Source organism: Dipodomys merriami, unplaced genomic scaffold (genome assembly GCF_024711535.1).
Source record: "Dipodomys merriami isolate MVZ:Mamm:240054 unplaced genomic scaffold, mDipMer1.0.p SCAF_1, whole genome shotgun sequence".
Classification (NCBI taxonomy): domain Eukaryota; kingdom Metazoa; phylum Chordata; class Mammalia; order Rodentia; family Heteromyidae; genus Dipodomys; species Dipodomys merriami.
In genome coordinates, this window is record NW_027202270.1 from 24,353,284 (window position 1) to 24,369,007 (window position 15,724).

A 15,724-nucleotide genomic window follows, 5' to 3' on the forward strand; every position below is an offset into this window, starting at 1 on the left:
TAGCAAGAGCTCTTGGTCTATTTACAATGATTCTTCTTCTAACCAACAAGAATTCCTATGGCATGAGATCAGTCTGGCTGTGTCAGACTCAGCTGAGAGGCTCCACACAAATGAATTGTTATATATTTCCTCACCATCAATCTGACTCTAGAGTTAGGATGAGTGTTAAAAGAACTTCTCAGGTAATAATTCTGATGCACGGTCATGCAGAAACCTCTGAAGTAAAAATAATGAACTTCCAACGTGCCTTTCAACTCTAACAGTCAATGATTCATTGCACTGGAACTGAGAGCAGGCCATTGCTTTTCCCATGATGCTGTCTTGGATATCAGTATATTGAATCTGATCCAAAACTGCACAGGGATTCTAGCTTCCATAAACAAGAACAAAAGTACCCCTTCAGACAAATTGTTATACTACCACTGTAAGAGGAGAAACAATTCAGAAAGATTCTGTCAATTTCCTTCCTGGACAAGAAACTTAACTATCTCCTAGTTAATGAAATGATACAATTTATTTATGAAATAAAGAACTAATAACAGATATATCAAAGTGCATCATGATATTCATTCATCTGAAGAAGAACCAATCAAAATTAATACAAATCATTTATGTGATCTGGAAAGTGAATATATCACTTTCATTTTACTTGTCTTTTTTTGGTGCCCATCTTAAGGCTTGAACTTTGGGCCTGGATGCTGTCTCTGAGCTTTTGTGTTCAAGGCTAGTGTCTACCACTTGAGTCACAGTTCTACTTCTGCTTTTTTTGTGGTTAACTGGAGATAAGAATCTCATGGACTTTCTTGCCCAGAATGGCTTCAAACTGTAATTCTCAGATCTCTACTTCCTGAGCAGTTAGGATTACAGGTATGATTCACTGGTACCTCAAAAATAGGTATTTGTGTTCCACACACTTGCTTGATCTTGGAGTTTAACAGCTGTACTATCTAATACACTGATTAATGTCAAAGGTTCCATTTCATTAGAAGCTCTACATTTTGTAAACGGGATCATCTACTTAGAAAACACAGACAAAATGCAAGAAGGATGTTATTGGAACTAGATACTTCCATAAAAGGTAAACCAAAGAAAATTAAAGGGGTAGCCAAAAGACATAAAAAGAGAAAACAGGAAATGGCTCATACGGTGGAAGAAGCATTGTATTGTGTGTGTGTCGGGGTGAGGAGAGGAATGTGTCTGCTTGCATGTGTGTTGTTACAAAATGTTATAATTAACACAAATGAATCAAGTTTATGGGAATGTCTAGTTTTTGATTGTAAGGAAGGATTTTCTAACAAAGCTATCTAGATGTGGAACACATTGTTCTATGATGTCATAAACACTCCTCAGCAGAAGTGTGTAGAGGGTGGACGGCCACCTGTTGGAAAGGAGACAAGCAAAATTCTTAAGTAGACAGGGGGGTGAATAAATGGTTCAGTAGCTCCCATATTTTAATAAAAGACAGGAGAAACAGAGAAGCTGTGTTTTATTCTTTGCAAACCCACACTCCATAGGAAGGGAGACAGGAACCTAGTATAACTTCCAAAAATGTCTGTCCAACCACATGGATAATAGAGAAGCTGTAGCGAGAAGCTGTCCGGGGTACATAGGAAAAGCAAATGAAAAGCAATGGAAATAGAAAATGACTAGTTTTCCAACAAAAAAGGGAAATTTAAGTAAAGGGCTTCAGAAATAGAAAAGAAACGAATATGGATCATTTAATGTAAACAAGTTTTTGTTTTTATCAAAATTGAATGAAATTCTTAAGCTATGTGACATTTACCAAGACGCTTGAGGAAATTCTCCTCATCTTCTCTTCCATTTTCCATTCCACTCCCTGGCCCAGCTTCAGAAAGCTTCACAGCACTAGTGAACTTGACCTGAGAAGAAAAGCAAAGCCATCTGGTAACTAAATCCAAAGGGAAATCTTTGGGTTAGACTAACTCTAGAGTTGAAAACTAAACTGTTTACAGCACAATGATGACTTTGTTCCTTTGTCTCACGAATCTGATTCGTTTAGTTAGTGTGGTCAACCTATGTGCCATAAAAGACATCTCTAATGGAGATGTCTTTTCCTCAAGTGGAAGGAGGTCCCTGGGCAGAGACTGGAAGCTGAATAACCACGGTGAACAACTGAGATATTCTCAGAATTTAATTCCAATAGAGCCCAAACTCATTTCTGAATACCGCCACAGCTGAAAATCAGATGGAAGTGAAAGGTAGACCAAAGGGAATATTCCAAGTTTATAAATCAACTGATAAACTACAATGAATGTGCAATGTATTTCCTTTCCTAAGCACTAATATGTGATCTTGATCTTGACTTTATGCTAATATCTCTCAAAACATTCAGCACAGAAAGGAAGTCCACAGACTGCAATCTCTTAGCAGACTAAATGTGATATAGAAATTATAATATTTCATAACTGTTCTGTCATATGGCTATACTCTTTCTATGACCTCAATACATTACTTATAAAATAGTCTAGATAGAAGAAACTGGTTTTACTGAAATTCAAAGGAAGAATGTGGCAAGTTACATATGAAGAAAGAGATATTGCTCATATTGAAATTTGGTAGGCCAATAACAAGGCCCCAAATTGTGCACAGGGAAGACTCTTGCAGGGAGTAAATTTCCCTAAGAATCCTGGTCTTTTTCAAATCAGATGCTACTGTGGTACCTAATAGCAGCATGAAGAATACTTGGTGAAAAAGGTCATCAGGAGTTCTTTGATAAAGAAACGAGGAGACAATGACTCAGCTGTACCAAAAGCAGTAGAAGGTGGATGAATAAATGGGTGCATGTGTGTTTTAATCTGTGAAAGCAATCACTATAGAATCACTGGACCCCCAGAAAGGAGCTTGAGATGGCAATAATTTCATATGCATGTTGGGGGTTGAAAACAAGTGAGAATGCCCGCTATCACCTGGGTTTTTGCATTTGTCACTTGAGCTACAGTTTTCTCCTACCTATGCTGACTTAAACGTTCTGGTTTTCCATCACTAGTTTATGTTTCCCAAGTTGTCCTACTTCAGTTCCTTGAACTCTTCTTATTTATTCCCTCCAGGTGTTTAGCATCTCTCAGTCCTGAAATTTTCTCTTAGGGACTCCAACCTTCCCCTAAACAAGTGATGTCCTGTTTACCTTGGAACTTTGCCTGATGAAGGACAGGCGGTCCACAGAGCTGATGTCCAAAAGGTCTTCTACGCCATCTGCCAGGCCCGAGAGGGAGGATCGTTTCAGCCAGTTTCCTATTTAGTAATTATTTAAAGAAATTACACCATTAGAGCATTTGCTCCCAAATGGATTAAACAGAAATGTCAGCATGTGCTCCACAAGCAATGGAAGTTGCATGACTTTGATATAAATAGAAGTGAAAGCAAGTTTGTTTACAGTGTACATGCTTTGAATCAAAATGTCCAGGGTCGAACCATAAAAATTAACACGAGTGAGTAAGACCAGGACAAAAGGAACCTGTTCCTCTCCAGTGCATGAGACCATAATTCATCCACTTAGCCTTGACAATGTCCATACCTCCTTCTCAACAGCATTCAAACCTGTGCACTTGGGAGTTTAATTCTGATAGTGTTCAAACTCAAATTCATGAGTAGCAAGCTATAGTCATCATTTATAAACATCACCACAGTGTCCATTTACATAACACTGGGCTCCTAGGCAGTGTACCACTGGTCTTTCTCAGTAGCTAATGTGCCTACTAATGTGGTTTCTATGTAGTGGTTTATTAGGAAATCTTATCATGCTTGTGCTACTTTCCTGTTCAACTGCCCACCTTGGCCATGAATAATTCCAGGAGGAAAAATCCAACCTGACCTGCAAAGTCCCCAGGGTTCCTGGCTTCCTGCCTCTATCGTTCTACCGTATTGATGAGGCTACGCTTCCCCTTGTTCCAGTTCTTACAGTTCCTTCCATTGGTATCTTGGTATCTTTGCAAATACTGCCAAATGCAATGATTTCCTTTTTTTTTTCTAAGTAGTTTGCCCACCTTAATGTCACTGCTGCTAAGAGATTTCCCTGATCCCTGCCTCTTTTCTTCACTTAGTTCAGGACTTATTATTGCATGCTATCATAGTACCATGTGGATTTCCCTCAAAAAGTTCATAGTTTGTGGCTAAAAGTAGTTATCTGATTGCTTCTGGTTGTTGTTTCTCCGACATAGCAAATTTGGCAAAGTTTTGGGAGCAAAGTAGCTCACTATTGAAGCTCTGCTATTCAGCTGAGTGTTAGCACACAGGAAAACCATGCAGTAGGGGTTCAGGAACTATCTGCAGAAACAAAGGAGTGAGTGGATGGGTGGATGAATGGGTAGGTAAAGCAGTAAGCCTAGGCGTTGTGACCTGAAAGCTTTTCTTTTCTGAACTCTACCATGCATTGCCATATTTTGCTTATGCAGGGATTTTATGACATGCCGAAGGAAGAGAATCTATAAATAAATACAGACATACTTTTACCTATGGGGAGCTTAAGCTTCTTCCGGAGGGAAATCCTGCGGGACCTTGAGCGGGCACGCCTATCGGAGGTGTTTCCCGAGTGAGCAGTGGTGCATTCTGAAGTGTCCTGCTCAGATTGGCTGCTCGTGTCACTTGCTGCACTCTGGGATTTGAACATTTTGCGCCAGAAGTCTTTCCGCCCCAGATTGCCTCCTTGCATTTGTTCATCACTGCAAATAAACAGAGGAGAGCGTTCAATATCTGACAACATATGAAGTCCTCCTACATTGCTCTCCACCTCCTGCTAGCAGTAACTTAGGCAAAGGGTGCAGTGATCCCTGCTGGGCTGGGCGTGGGATGACTTGGAGCTGGAGGAGGTAGATCAAGGTTGACTGTGAACTCTCCTTGAAAATAGTCATGTCTCAGCTGTGGAATGGAGGTGGTCTTTGTTTCAACTTCAATTAAAAAAAAAGATTCAATATTCTTGCAGATATTCAACTGCAGTGTGAGACTACAGTATCACAATAAGTATCACAATAGCAGAAACATTTAAATTGTATTTAAATTGTCAGGAAATACTTATTATTTTTTTTCCCTTTGGTGTTGGTCCTGTGGCCTGACTTTAGGGCATAGATGCTGTCTCTGAGCCTTTTTGCTCAAGGCTAGCACTCTGCCACTTGAGCCACAGCTTCACTTCTGGCTTTTTGGTGGTTAATTGGAGATAGGAATCTCACGAACTCTCCTGCCCAGGCTAGCTTCAAACCACGATCCTAGATTTCAGCCTCTTGAGTAGATTACAGGTGCCTGGCTGAAATAAAATACATGTTTTAAATACCAATCATTCCAGTTGCATGTAAATAGCTCCCCTAAAAGAATGAATATGAAGTAGCCTCACATAGAACTAGGCCGCATTTTTAATGTCTACCATAGTACTTGTATGTTCTGGGGGCACTCATTTAAATATGCTTCTGATTTTGCAATTACGTGTAAAGAAACTGAGTGGAGTGGGTCTCAGGAGTGGACCCAGTACAAGAGAGTGGAGTCTATATTTCAGCCAAAACTGAACACTAGAGCTTACCCTACTTCCTTTATTATTTTTGCTTTAAAGAAAACTATCATTGAACACGCTGACAATCATGCATCCACTTAGAACAAATTGTGACTCTAAAGAAGAAAATAGATGGCCCTGTTGCCCTACCTCACATGCACACTATTTTTAAAGGCTTTTTTATGTCTGTCTAGTTCTGTAGATGAGAGGCAGAAGAGGGGAAAAGAGAGGATGGGAATGTAATTAAGGAGGATTTCTGTAGTAGGTACAAGGCTGGTTATTCAGCCTGGTGTAAAGGTATTCATGGCATTGGGGACAAAAATGTAAAGGGCAGAAGCAAGGGCAAAGCAAATGAAAACTAAAACTAACCAATGGAACAAAATAGCAAACGCAGGTTTAGGAAATTAAATTTCCTCCAGTATGAGGTACCTAGCCCTCTGCCTTGGGTCCAAAACCACGGCTACTTACTGCTCTGGAGTCTGGGAGGGACGGCCAGACATGAAGCTGCGACATTCCTCAGGAGCAGAGGAGGCCTGGCCTTTATCCACAATGCTTCCAGCCTCTGACCTGTGGGGACGGCACATTGCACAGTCACAGGGAGCAGGTGCAGAATACCACCTCTTAACTACTTTGTATATTCCACGAAACCAAGCTCTTGCTAGAGACAAACTACATAGCTTGCAAACCGTTGTCACCAGGAGTCTAGGCTGCACATCATTTGTACCCTACCAGGGGATTCATGACTATTTCACCTTATCAAACTAACTGCAAGCAGGATTTTGAATTCAGGAGTATCTTTTAATCATTGGAACTTGTATTTAGTATTCAATGGACATGAAATTAATGTGTACTTATTAGCAGAACTCACAATATGGTTCTGAGAAGCAATTTGTCTTTTGCCACATTTAGGATATCACTTACTGAACAGTAATTGTTCTTCCTTTCTGGATAAAAATGTAGATTATATATCATGTACATAACAAAGTATAAACAAAGCTCACATTTTACATTTCAGAGCCACTAAATGAAATTTTGTATGAAAATTTGGGAACAAACTGAGCTCTGATTTGGACAGAGAAGACATTTATTTAATACAAAACACAATTCTTTTCTAAGCTTCAGTTGCACCCCACCACTTATATAAGATAGTGCTTTTATCATCCTATTCTTAACTTATAGCATACCAGGAAATACATGGACCATATGATAAAAAGTAACATTTTAATGATATAAGGCAAACATAAGAATAATTCAGAAAGATCAAGTGTCCAACCTTTTACCACCTGCAGGCTTAGCTTCCTGTTCATTCTCTTCTACCTTTCTCCCTGGAGCTAACTTTTCAGCGCTGTCAAGCAAAGCACTAAGAGCCACTCTCCTGAAGACATTCCCATGAGCTTCTTTGATAAACTGGACCAGTTGACGGATGTCACAATACAGTCCCTGTTTAAAGGCAATAAGAAAAGTTTGGGGAAGGAAAGAGGGCTGTGTGATCAGCTTCCAAAGGAAAAGAGGGAAAGGAAATGCCCTAGGTTTAGATGAGCATTCTGATCACAAACAAATAGTAATTACTACTGTTGAAAAACAGCATGCTCATTCTTCATTATTTCTGTGTGAGGACATCGTCAGTCATCCCTGGTATGAAAAACAATGGTCGCCAAGAACTTCATATTTAAAAAGGAAACTATACTGCTAGCATGACATGTATCTATGCTTTAAACCACTAGATTTCCAAGCTTTAATTTTCCCTCTTAATTATTATTTCTGAAGAGATGTCTGCAATAGAAACAATACTCAGAATTGTGTTTAAACTTGAGATTTCAGTCTGTGCTGTTTCTCAAAAATCTTTGCATTATTATGACAAAATGATAAGTCAGGTAGATACTTCTAACAAAACCTGGTTTCAATGGATGATGAATTTTGCTAAGATACATTTAGCAAATATTGAGCATGAACTTAATTATGAACTTAAGATTAATGTATCAATATATTGGTATGCATCAATATATTGGTGAACTACCATTTAAAAATACATAAAACAGGTGTTGGTGGCTCACACCTGCAATCCTAGCCACTCAGAAGGCTGAGATCTGAGGATTCCAGTTCAAAGCCATACTGGGCAGGAAAGTCCATGAGATTCTTATCTCCAGTTAACCACCAAAAAGCTATAAGTGGAGATGTAGCTCAAGTGGAAGAGCCCTAGTCTTGAAACAAACAAACAGACAAACAAACAAACAACAACAACAACAAAACCAACCTCAGGGACAGCACCCAAGCCACAAATTCAAACCTTAGAACCAGAAAAAAAATATATATGTGTGTGTGTATGTGTGTGTGTATGTCAAACACTCAAAAATATCTTTCTTTGTTTCTGTTCCTTCCTTCCCTTTCTTCCTTTCTTCCTTCCTTCCTTCCTTCCTTCCTTCCTTCCTTCCTTCCTTCCTTCCTTCCTTTCCATTTGGCCCTCTTTCTTCCCTCTTTAAAGAGATAGTAACAGCATTCTTTGCCTTAGGAAATGTTTATGGCAAAGCAGAATACAGAGGTCTAAAAGAATACTTACCTTGATAGCATTAGTTTTCAAAAACCTAAGACCCCTGGGACAATTATGTCCATGATCTTTGAGAATAGCACAAGAGAGTCTTTGAGAGGCTATGGTAAATAGGCCCTGTGCCCTTCATTCTGCTCTTTAGTAGCTCCTCCATAGGAGAGAAAAGATCTCAAAGAGCATACATAGCCCTAGAACATGGCAGAGATCACTAGGTGAAACAGTAGCTCTAGATCAATGATTGAGACCCATGGACACTCCCAAGGCTCTAAGTGCTTCCTAAGGGAATCTTTACACTGCATGGTGGAGTGGAGAATCAACAAATAAACAAATTCAACTTCCAGCCATTCTGTAGGAATGGCAGTTCAGAGTCTAACTCACAATGATATGAAAGGAAATTAAGAAATCCAGTGTTCTATCTAGGAGGTTGTGGCTAGAGATTTATAAGCACTCACATATAGAGCCATTAACTTTTAAATTACTTCTTGTCATCATCAAAATGAGTGCCTACAACATTGCCTGTGCTACAATCAAGGGCAAAAAACCTGGTTAGCTTGGCTTTCACCATTAACCAAAATGAATTCTGTTTTATTCCATTTACCTCAAGTGTATCATTTCAATATAGGATAGCTTTTTTTAAAAAAAGCTTGTTATCTATTAGCAGATAACCAATCAATCCACAAGTACATAGGCATGATTTCTTCAAAGAAGCCATAGGATCTAACAAATTGGCAGGATAAAAAAAATGTTCCTTTGCTTCCTGAAAAAAAAAACCCTGAATAATCTATTCATGTCAGATTTATCACCTGTAATCTACATTTAGAATCTCAAATCCCAATATCTTTGATAGCAGTTAAACACTAACCTTTTATAGCTTAGCTTTTCCTCACACTCTATGAATGGCTTTAGTGATTTAATTAACACAGTCTTTTATGAAGAGTAGTTAAAAGATCACAGGCGCTCACTAAAAACCAGACCAAACCAAGCCAACTTCAGCAGTAGATTATTTGCATTAATTTAAAAGTGCCTATGGCCTCAACTAAGGCTTTAACATTTCATGCACTAATAAACAGCATTCTCACATTTCAGAAGGACTCAAAAATACCTTAAAACTATTTAACCAAAAGCAATGAAATCACTGAGATGGAAGAAGATGCTAAGTCAACCTGAAGATAGATAATGAGCACAAAGGAGAAAACTGAGGGTAGAGCTCCATTGTGAGGTACTCTGGGGGAAATAGATATTTTAACTTTAAGATTTCAGTTTCTCTTTCTTGTATCATGATGCAAGCATTTCCCTAAAGCGGAGGCTGAGAAGTGTGGGAAGAATGGGAGAGCTTCTCACCAGATTCTCGGGGCTGTGCAGTTCGTGTGTTGTTGAAGCGCAGCGTGTGATGAGAGATTTAAACATGGCACTGACGATAATGCCTTCCACGCTCTGGGCTGTGGATTTGTTGTCCACCGTGGTGAAATTATTTCCAAACCCTGCCTTGTCTGGAAGGAAAGGCACATGATAAGGGAGTGTTTCCATTAAGCATCATAATGAAAAGGTGAAGGAAATAAGAACTTGGTACCCAGGAAATGGTGACTTGCTCCACAAAATGCAGCAACAGAATTAAACACAGCTCTGATGGGATTATTGCTGTGCAGGCTTGGGGATAAATGAACAATTCTCCTTTACTATAATATGGTCAACTGCATTTCTGGGGGTATTTTGATTGGTTCTTTTTTGTGTGAGTATGTGCCAGTTCTGAGCCTTAAACTCAGGGCCTGGGTGCTGTCCCTGAGCTTTTTTTTTGCTCAAGGCTGGCACTCTACCACTTGAGCCACACAGCTCCACTTCTGGCTTTTTGGTTCTTCACTGGTTAAGAGTCTCCCAGACTTCCTGCCAGGGTTGTCTTTGAACCACACAATCCTCAGATCTCTGCCCCCTGAGTAGCTAGGATTACAGGTGTGAGCTAGCAGCACCCAACTGATTGATTTTATTTTTAGTTAGTGTGACTCATTTTTTGTTTATGTGGCATCAAGGAATTGAACCCAGGGCCTCATGCATGCTAAGAAACTCTATCACTAAGCCACATTCCTGCTTGATATGTTTTAACAAAAAGAAAACTATGGGACCAACTGTGGAGGAGTAGAGTTGTTTTTAACTAGGTGATTTAAAAAAGTATCTACAAGTTGGCATCATGATGGGGAATGAAGTTGATTCAGCCTCTTTGGTGGTGAAGAATATTGGTTTGTTTTTTCAGTGGACATTGTTTAGTGCTTCATAGTGGAATAGATGAGACCAACCACGAGAGCTAAGTCATGAGCAAGGAGTGGCATGTCGGAGCTCTGCAGAGGCACAGGGAAAATCAAATCCTGCTCAGAGTATGCACAGAGCTGTGTATGTACGTGGAGAGGAAAAAGCCATGGTTTCTCTAGAGCCATCACCTTCTAATGCAAGATACACATGGAACACCAGTGTATGATCTAAGGCCATCAACCTCTCTGGTATTTTATGCCTGTGGAGGCATATTCATAGGGGACATAGGCACTCTGGTCTGGCCAGAGGGTTCCACACAGGGTGTATAAGCAATTGGGAATTGTAGGAAGGCATGTGCACCTCTAAGATTGATCAGATAGGGACCTATGTCTGTCTGATTCATTGTGATCTGTGTCCATGTCTGAAGAATCTGAGGGGAAAAAAATCTTAAAATCATAGGATTGTTTGGGGGTGAGAACCAACAGGGAGGAGGGGATGAAAGGGTTGGGTTCAGGGCGATGACTGTGATCATAGTACTTTATGTACACATGTATGAAAATAGAACGACAACATCAAATGGGAGTTGGACTAGCCAAGAGGGTGAATGAGGATGAATATGGTTGAAGTAATTTTTACATGCTTGGAAGCAGAACGATGAAATGTGTTGAAATTGTTGTAGGAAAGGAGAAAAGAGATGCTGGTGAGTAATAGAAGGGGTGAGATTGATTGGAATACATTATACACACGAGTGAATGCCCCAATTAAGTCCCTCATAAGTAATGGATGCTAATTTAAAAATCTTTTGTTTAAAGAGGGGAGAAAGGATAAGAAAGAGTAAGTAATAAAGGAGATGAATTTGATCTAAGTATATTACATGCATATATGGAAATACTATGATGAAACTACTTTGTCTAATATATGCTCATGAAATCCATACCAAAATAGTATACTGTTAGCAATTTTTTATTACCTGTGTCAATTAACAGAGGATTATCTCTAGATTTATCTGTTTATCTAGATTTGTCTCTGTTTATCATTTTCGTTTCAAATAACATTAAGGAAAAGTATTAGTTTATAATCAATCATTTCTTTTTCTGATCTCAACTATCATATTCACTGACCTCAGTGTTTTGCAAATTTATGGTATTCTTAGCTTAACATGATTCTAATAACATAATTAATCCCCATGAGTTCTACAGAGGAACAATACTTTCTCTTAATATGATGATATAAAAACAAAGCTTAAGCTATACCAAAAAGAAAACTGCTTCAAAATCTATCATAAATCCATCAATTACTATTATTCATGCATGACATGAACAATAGAAGTGTACCCTAAGATGTCATTGCTTCTCGAATGCTACCCGAAAATGTGCACTTTACTCAACTGAGGCTTCAGACCTCACTCTTGGTTCAGGGCTACATTTGTATCTGAGTGGTACTGGAAGGACTCTGTGTCACAAATGCAGGTGGCATTTATTGTCTTCCCCTCATAATTTAGGTCTCTACAGTGCTATGGAACTATAAGATAGGGTTGTGGGAGCTTGGTGCTGGTTGTTCACGCCTGTAATCCTAGCTACTCAAAAGGCTGAGATTTGAGGATTGAGGTTCAAAGCCAGCCCAGGCAGAAAGTCCATGACACTCTTATTTCCAATAAAACTACTCAGAAAAAAGCTGGAAGTGGAACTGTAGCTCAAGTAGTAGAGGGCTGCCTTGAGCCAAAGAAGCTCAGGGACACTGCCCAGGCCCTGAGTTCAAGCCCCAAAACTGGTGCGTGTGTGCACACATACGCACACGGGCACACATATGCACACACACACATAATTGCAGGACTACATCTTTTCTGGTTGTAAAATATTAGGTCTATATGTACATTTATCTCAAATTCGTGTTAGCTTGTGATGATTACATGTTTTACTTTCTATTTTATTTTGTGGAAAAAAATATACCATGCACCTTGCCTAGCCTATGTACTCGTTTCTTATTCACTGAGCTAATACATATATATATATACCTTGTGCCCCTCATCGCTGTTTTGGAAGAAAGAGATCTTTAGCAAATTCTCATTCACTGGTGTAAGTTACCTTTTCAGGTAAGTAATTTAGTAATAAGTAATTTTATGAGGGCAAAGTATATCACCACAGATGATCTGCAAGTATCTTTTCCTTATAATCTATTGCATATGCACACATACATACATGCATGCACGCAGGCATGCACATGTAACCTTTTTCTCTAAATTCCATCTCCTCTAATTTGGTGTGCCCCTTAGACCGTATTTGTTTTACCTCACAGAGATATTTGCTCCTGGTACCTGGTGTAGGTGTAGCATTACTTACTGTCAGTGACTGGCTCCATACAAAATCCTAGCAAAGCATGCAAGAAGTCCACTACATTATTGAGAGAGTCCTTGTTCACATAGTCCCTCATGGTTTGTCGGAACTGCATCTTATCTAGCTTGTATAGTTTAGTGAGGCAGTTCTGGGCCTGCAACGAAGGAAGGAAAGTGAAAAAGTCACAAGTACCAGCTTAAGCTATGGTTACCCATAGATCAAAGCCTTCAGCAGGCCAAGATTCCCATCCATCCCCATTAGCTAAAACCAGCCAAGCCAGTTGGCCCTTTTGGTACAAGTAAGAAGTGGCCAGAGACAGACTGGGCGGCCTGAGGGAGTTTGCACTGTGTAGAAACACCCTAAAGCTGAAGGTCAGGGCTAGTCCCAGGAGAAGCTCATCTTTTCACCACAGTCCAGATTTTAAGATCTTAATGAAAACAAATCAAAGCATTAAATGTAGATAGGGGATAGAATTTGCAGTCCAGGCTTAAAAACCACAAAGGCTCTGCAGTGGGTTAATGCATGCCAACCCAGTGTCTAGCTGCTTTGAATAAAGTACATTTAATGGAGGGAGTAAAGGGAGAGTAGTAGGAAGTGCTATCGAGCATTCCCTTACAGGGACAAGCAGAAAAGGTCCTTAAAACACAGAAGAGTCACTGAGAGTCAAACTTGCTTATTTATGTGATTGCATTTAAACATTAAAGTGTGGTATTTAAACCAAAGTTGGCCTCTGGAATATGAAAAGCAAGTCACCTTTGGCTAAGTCTTGCTACATAAAATAACAATATATTTCTTATAACCTGAAGAATAATTTTGCCACCTGACAAAGGAAAATGGAATGATTCTCATCATCAAAAATGACAAAGTCATGATCGCTGGCTATAGAAGGCTCTGATACTGCCTTAAAGCATTAAAGACCTGCCAGCCCTCTCTTATTACCACAAGGAAAATCTCATTTGTGTGGTGTTTTGCTGTTGAAAACAGCATGTCCATGCATGCCTGACTATCTGTAAGATTTGCTGATTATCCCTTCCATGCAGTTGAGGAAATCTAGGGTTCAAAACTTGGCCCAACTTGACATTGCAAGCTCCACAGTGGTCTTGCCTCAGAATCTGTGGTTACTTCTCTTATGACATAGTCTCATTTACATTCAAATAATGACTGTCCTGATCAACTGGGATACCACATACTTCTAAAGATGACTTAAGATAACCGATACTGAACATTTGTTGGTAACTTTAAGACTACTTGTGATTAATACTTGTGGTTAATACTTGTAATTCCACCTACTTAGGAGTTAGATGTAAAGAAGAGCTCAGTGATTGCCAGTCAGGGCAAAAACTTAGCCAGGCTTCCATCTTAATCAATAATCTTGACATGGTGTTGTACATCTGTGACCCAGTTAAAGGATAGGAGGATAGGCTGGCCCAGGAAAAAAATCAAGAGGCTACAGCAAAACAGGCTGACCACATGACTCAACTGGTGGATTGCTTGCCTAGCTAATGTAAGGCCCTATGTTCAAGCCCAGGTTCTGACAAAAGATAAATTAAAACTTACAATGAAACCTCTTCTATAACTACCCAAAAGATAATTTTAAAAAATTAGGAAGAATATCCCTAACATTGAATGAAATCTCTGGACTGAGGGAAAAGGTCTAAAGAGCAAGGAAAAAGGGATCCTAGGAAGAAAACCTCATTTATGGAGGACAGGATAGGTACAGAAGTCATATTAAGGAGGCAGAATTAAAGTCATGAATTATATAACACCTGTGTAAGGGTGGAGGCAATGTAAGCTCTCTATTGCTTTGCTAATTATCATTTTTTTAATTTTATTTTTGCTAATTATCATTTTGACTTAAAAAATTTTTGGCCTCAAAATCTAGATCTTGGTGAAAAACATTTGACTTTCAGGCATTAGAAGTTAGGAACTGTGAATATACTCCCCCATATACACACAATAAACTAACATGACACAACATCGATGACTGAATAGATAGATGATACATTGAGCAAGAAACCCAGCATGCTAACACTGTGTGAACATATCATGTCAAAACCTAACACCGAAGCGAACACAGGCTGTCCCAGATTTTGACATGACCCTAAAACTCTGCCAAGATATTCTAGGGGGTCTCCTGGATTCCAATTCTCATTTTCAGTAGAATATTGTCTTACAATTTTAATTCATATGAATCCAACCTCCCAGCCTAGGCTTGCTAGAGGTGGGTACTACTCAAGTAGGAAGGGAAAACTACAGACAGTGGAGACCTTTTAAATTGTGATGTTCCATTACAAAAATGTTATCGGCAAGTCAGAGAGCAGAGTTTCAGGTTTCACACAGTTCAAGGGGGCACGATTTCAGATATCTAGATGTCCAGGATCATTCCCAAGCAAAGCAGCCAGAAAAATGACTGGCTACTTTTATAGTCCAGTTTTGTCCCAATAAGGGTCATTTTCCACAGTGAAGTAGAAACAATAAAGTCCTAAAGTTTGACTCTTTCATGTATAATACGTTTCTACATTACTCAGACAGATGATTAAAAAATCACTTGTCACAGGCCATCAGAAGCTTACTGAAGGTATTCATCAGAGTCAAGTTCTTTCGAACCACAATTCACTTATAGTTCTATATGCATCCTTTGACCAACTAACCAGTAGTTGGTCTCTTTAAGCAGGAGGCAAGAGGGTTTTTCCTGATTAAATTTTCATAAGTCTGAGTTTCAGATGTCTTGAGATATTTTGTGGGAATCCTCCCATCCAAAGACAGCATATATATTGCTGTGTAAAATACACTATTTTCCCGGGAACACTGACCCTCATTGTCAAAGGACTCAGTTCTCGACTGGAAGGAGGAAAGAAGGAGAGGAAATGGAATCTACTTTACTTCTCTTACATTCTCTCGGAATACCTGGTGTCTCAGACGATCTCCAGAGAGCCCTCGGTGTCCTTCCCCACAACCATAGGCACATCCCAAAGACTTCACTATTTTTATGAGCATGGTGAGAGCCAGCCTATGGTTGCTTACAGGAGTGCTTTCATCCTAGCACCATGAGTAGAAAGAAAAGAGGTCTGAGCTCCTTTTGGTACAGGGCTCTAAGTTATAATTACA

The 15,724-nt window shown here is 39.4% G+C and overlaps 1 protein-coding gene across 14 annotated transcripts in view; it reads right to left on the bottom strand.

Moving 5' to 3' along the window:
- Nucleotides 1–15,724, bottom strand: part of Unc80 (unc-80 homolog, NALCN channel complex subunit) — a 187,544-nt gene that overhangs the window by 133,272 nt on the left and 38,548 nt on the right. For 9 of the 14 annotated variants that reach the window (XM_070018084.1, XM_070018032.1, XM_070018077.1 and 6 more), the window contains exons 14-21: nt 15,509–15,655; nt 12,623–12,770; nt 9,384–9,532; nt 6,771–6,937; nt 5,966–6,064; nt 4,465–4,679; nt 3,146–3,252; nt 1,784–1,880 (exon numbers count right to left, since the gene is read on the bottom strand). In XM_070018084.1, coding sequence (XP_069874185.1) covers nt 1,784–1,880; nt 3,146–3,252; nt 4,465–4,679; nt 5,966–6,064; nt 6,771–6,937; nt 9,384–9,532; nt 12,623–12,770; nt 15,509–15,655 — 1,129 coding nt within the window. The remainder of the gene's footprint in view (nt 1–1,783; nt 1,881–3,145; nt 3,253–4,464; nt 4,680–5,965; nt 6,065–6,770; nt 6,938–9,383; nt 9,533–12,622; nt 12,771–15,508; nt 15,656–15,724) is intronic. The other 5 variants (XM_070018052.1, XM_070018042.1, XM_070018002.1 and 2 more) reach the window with 2 other exon arrangements.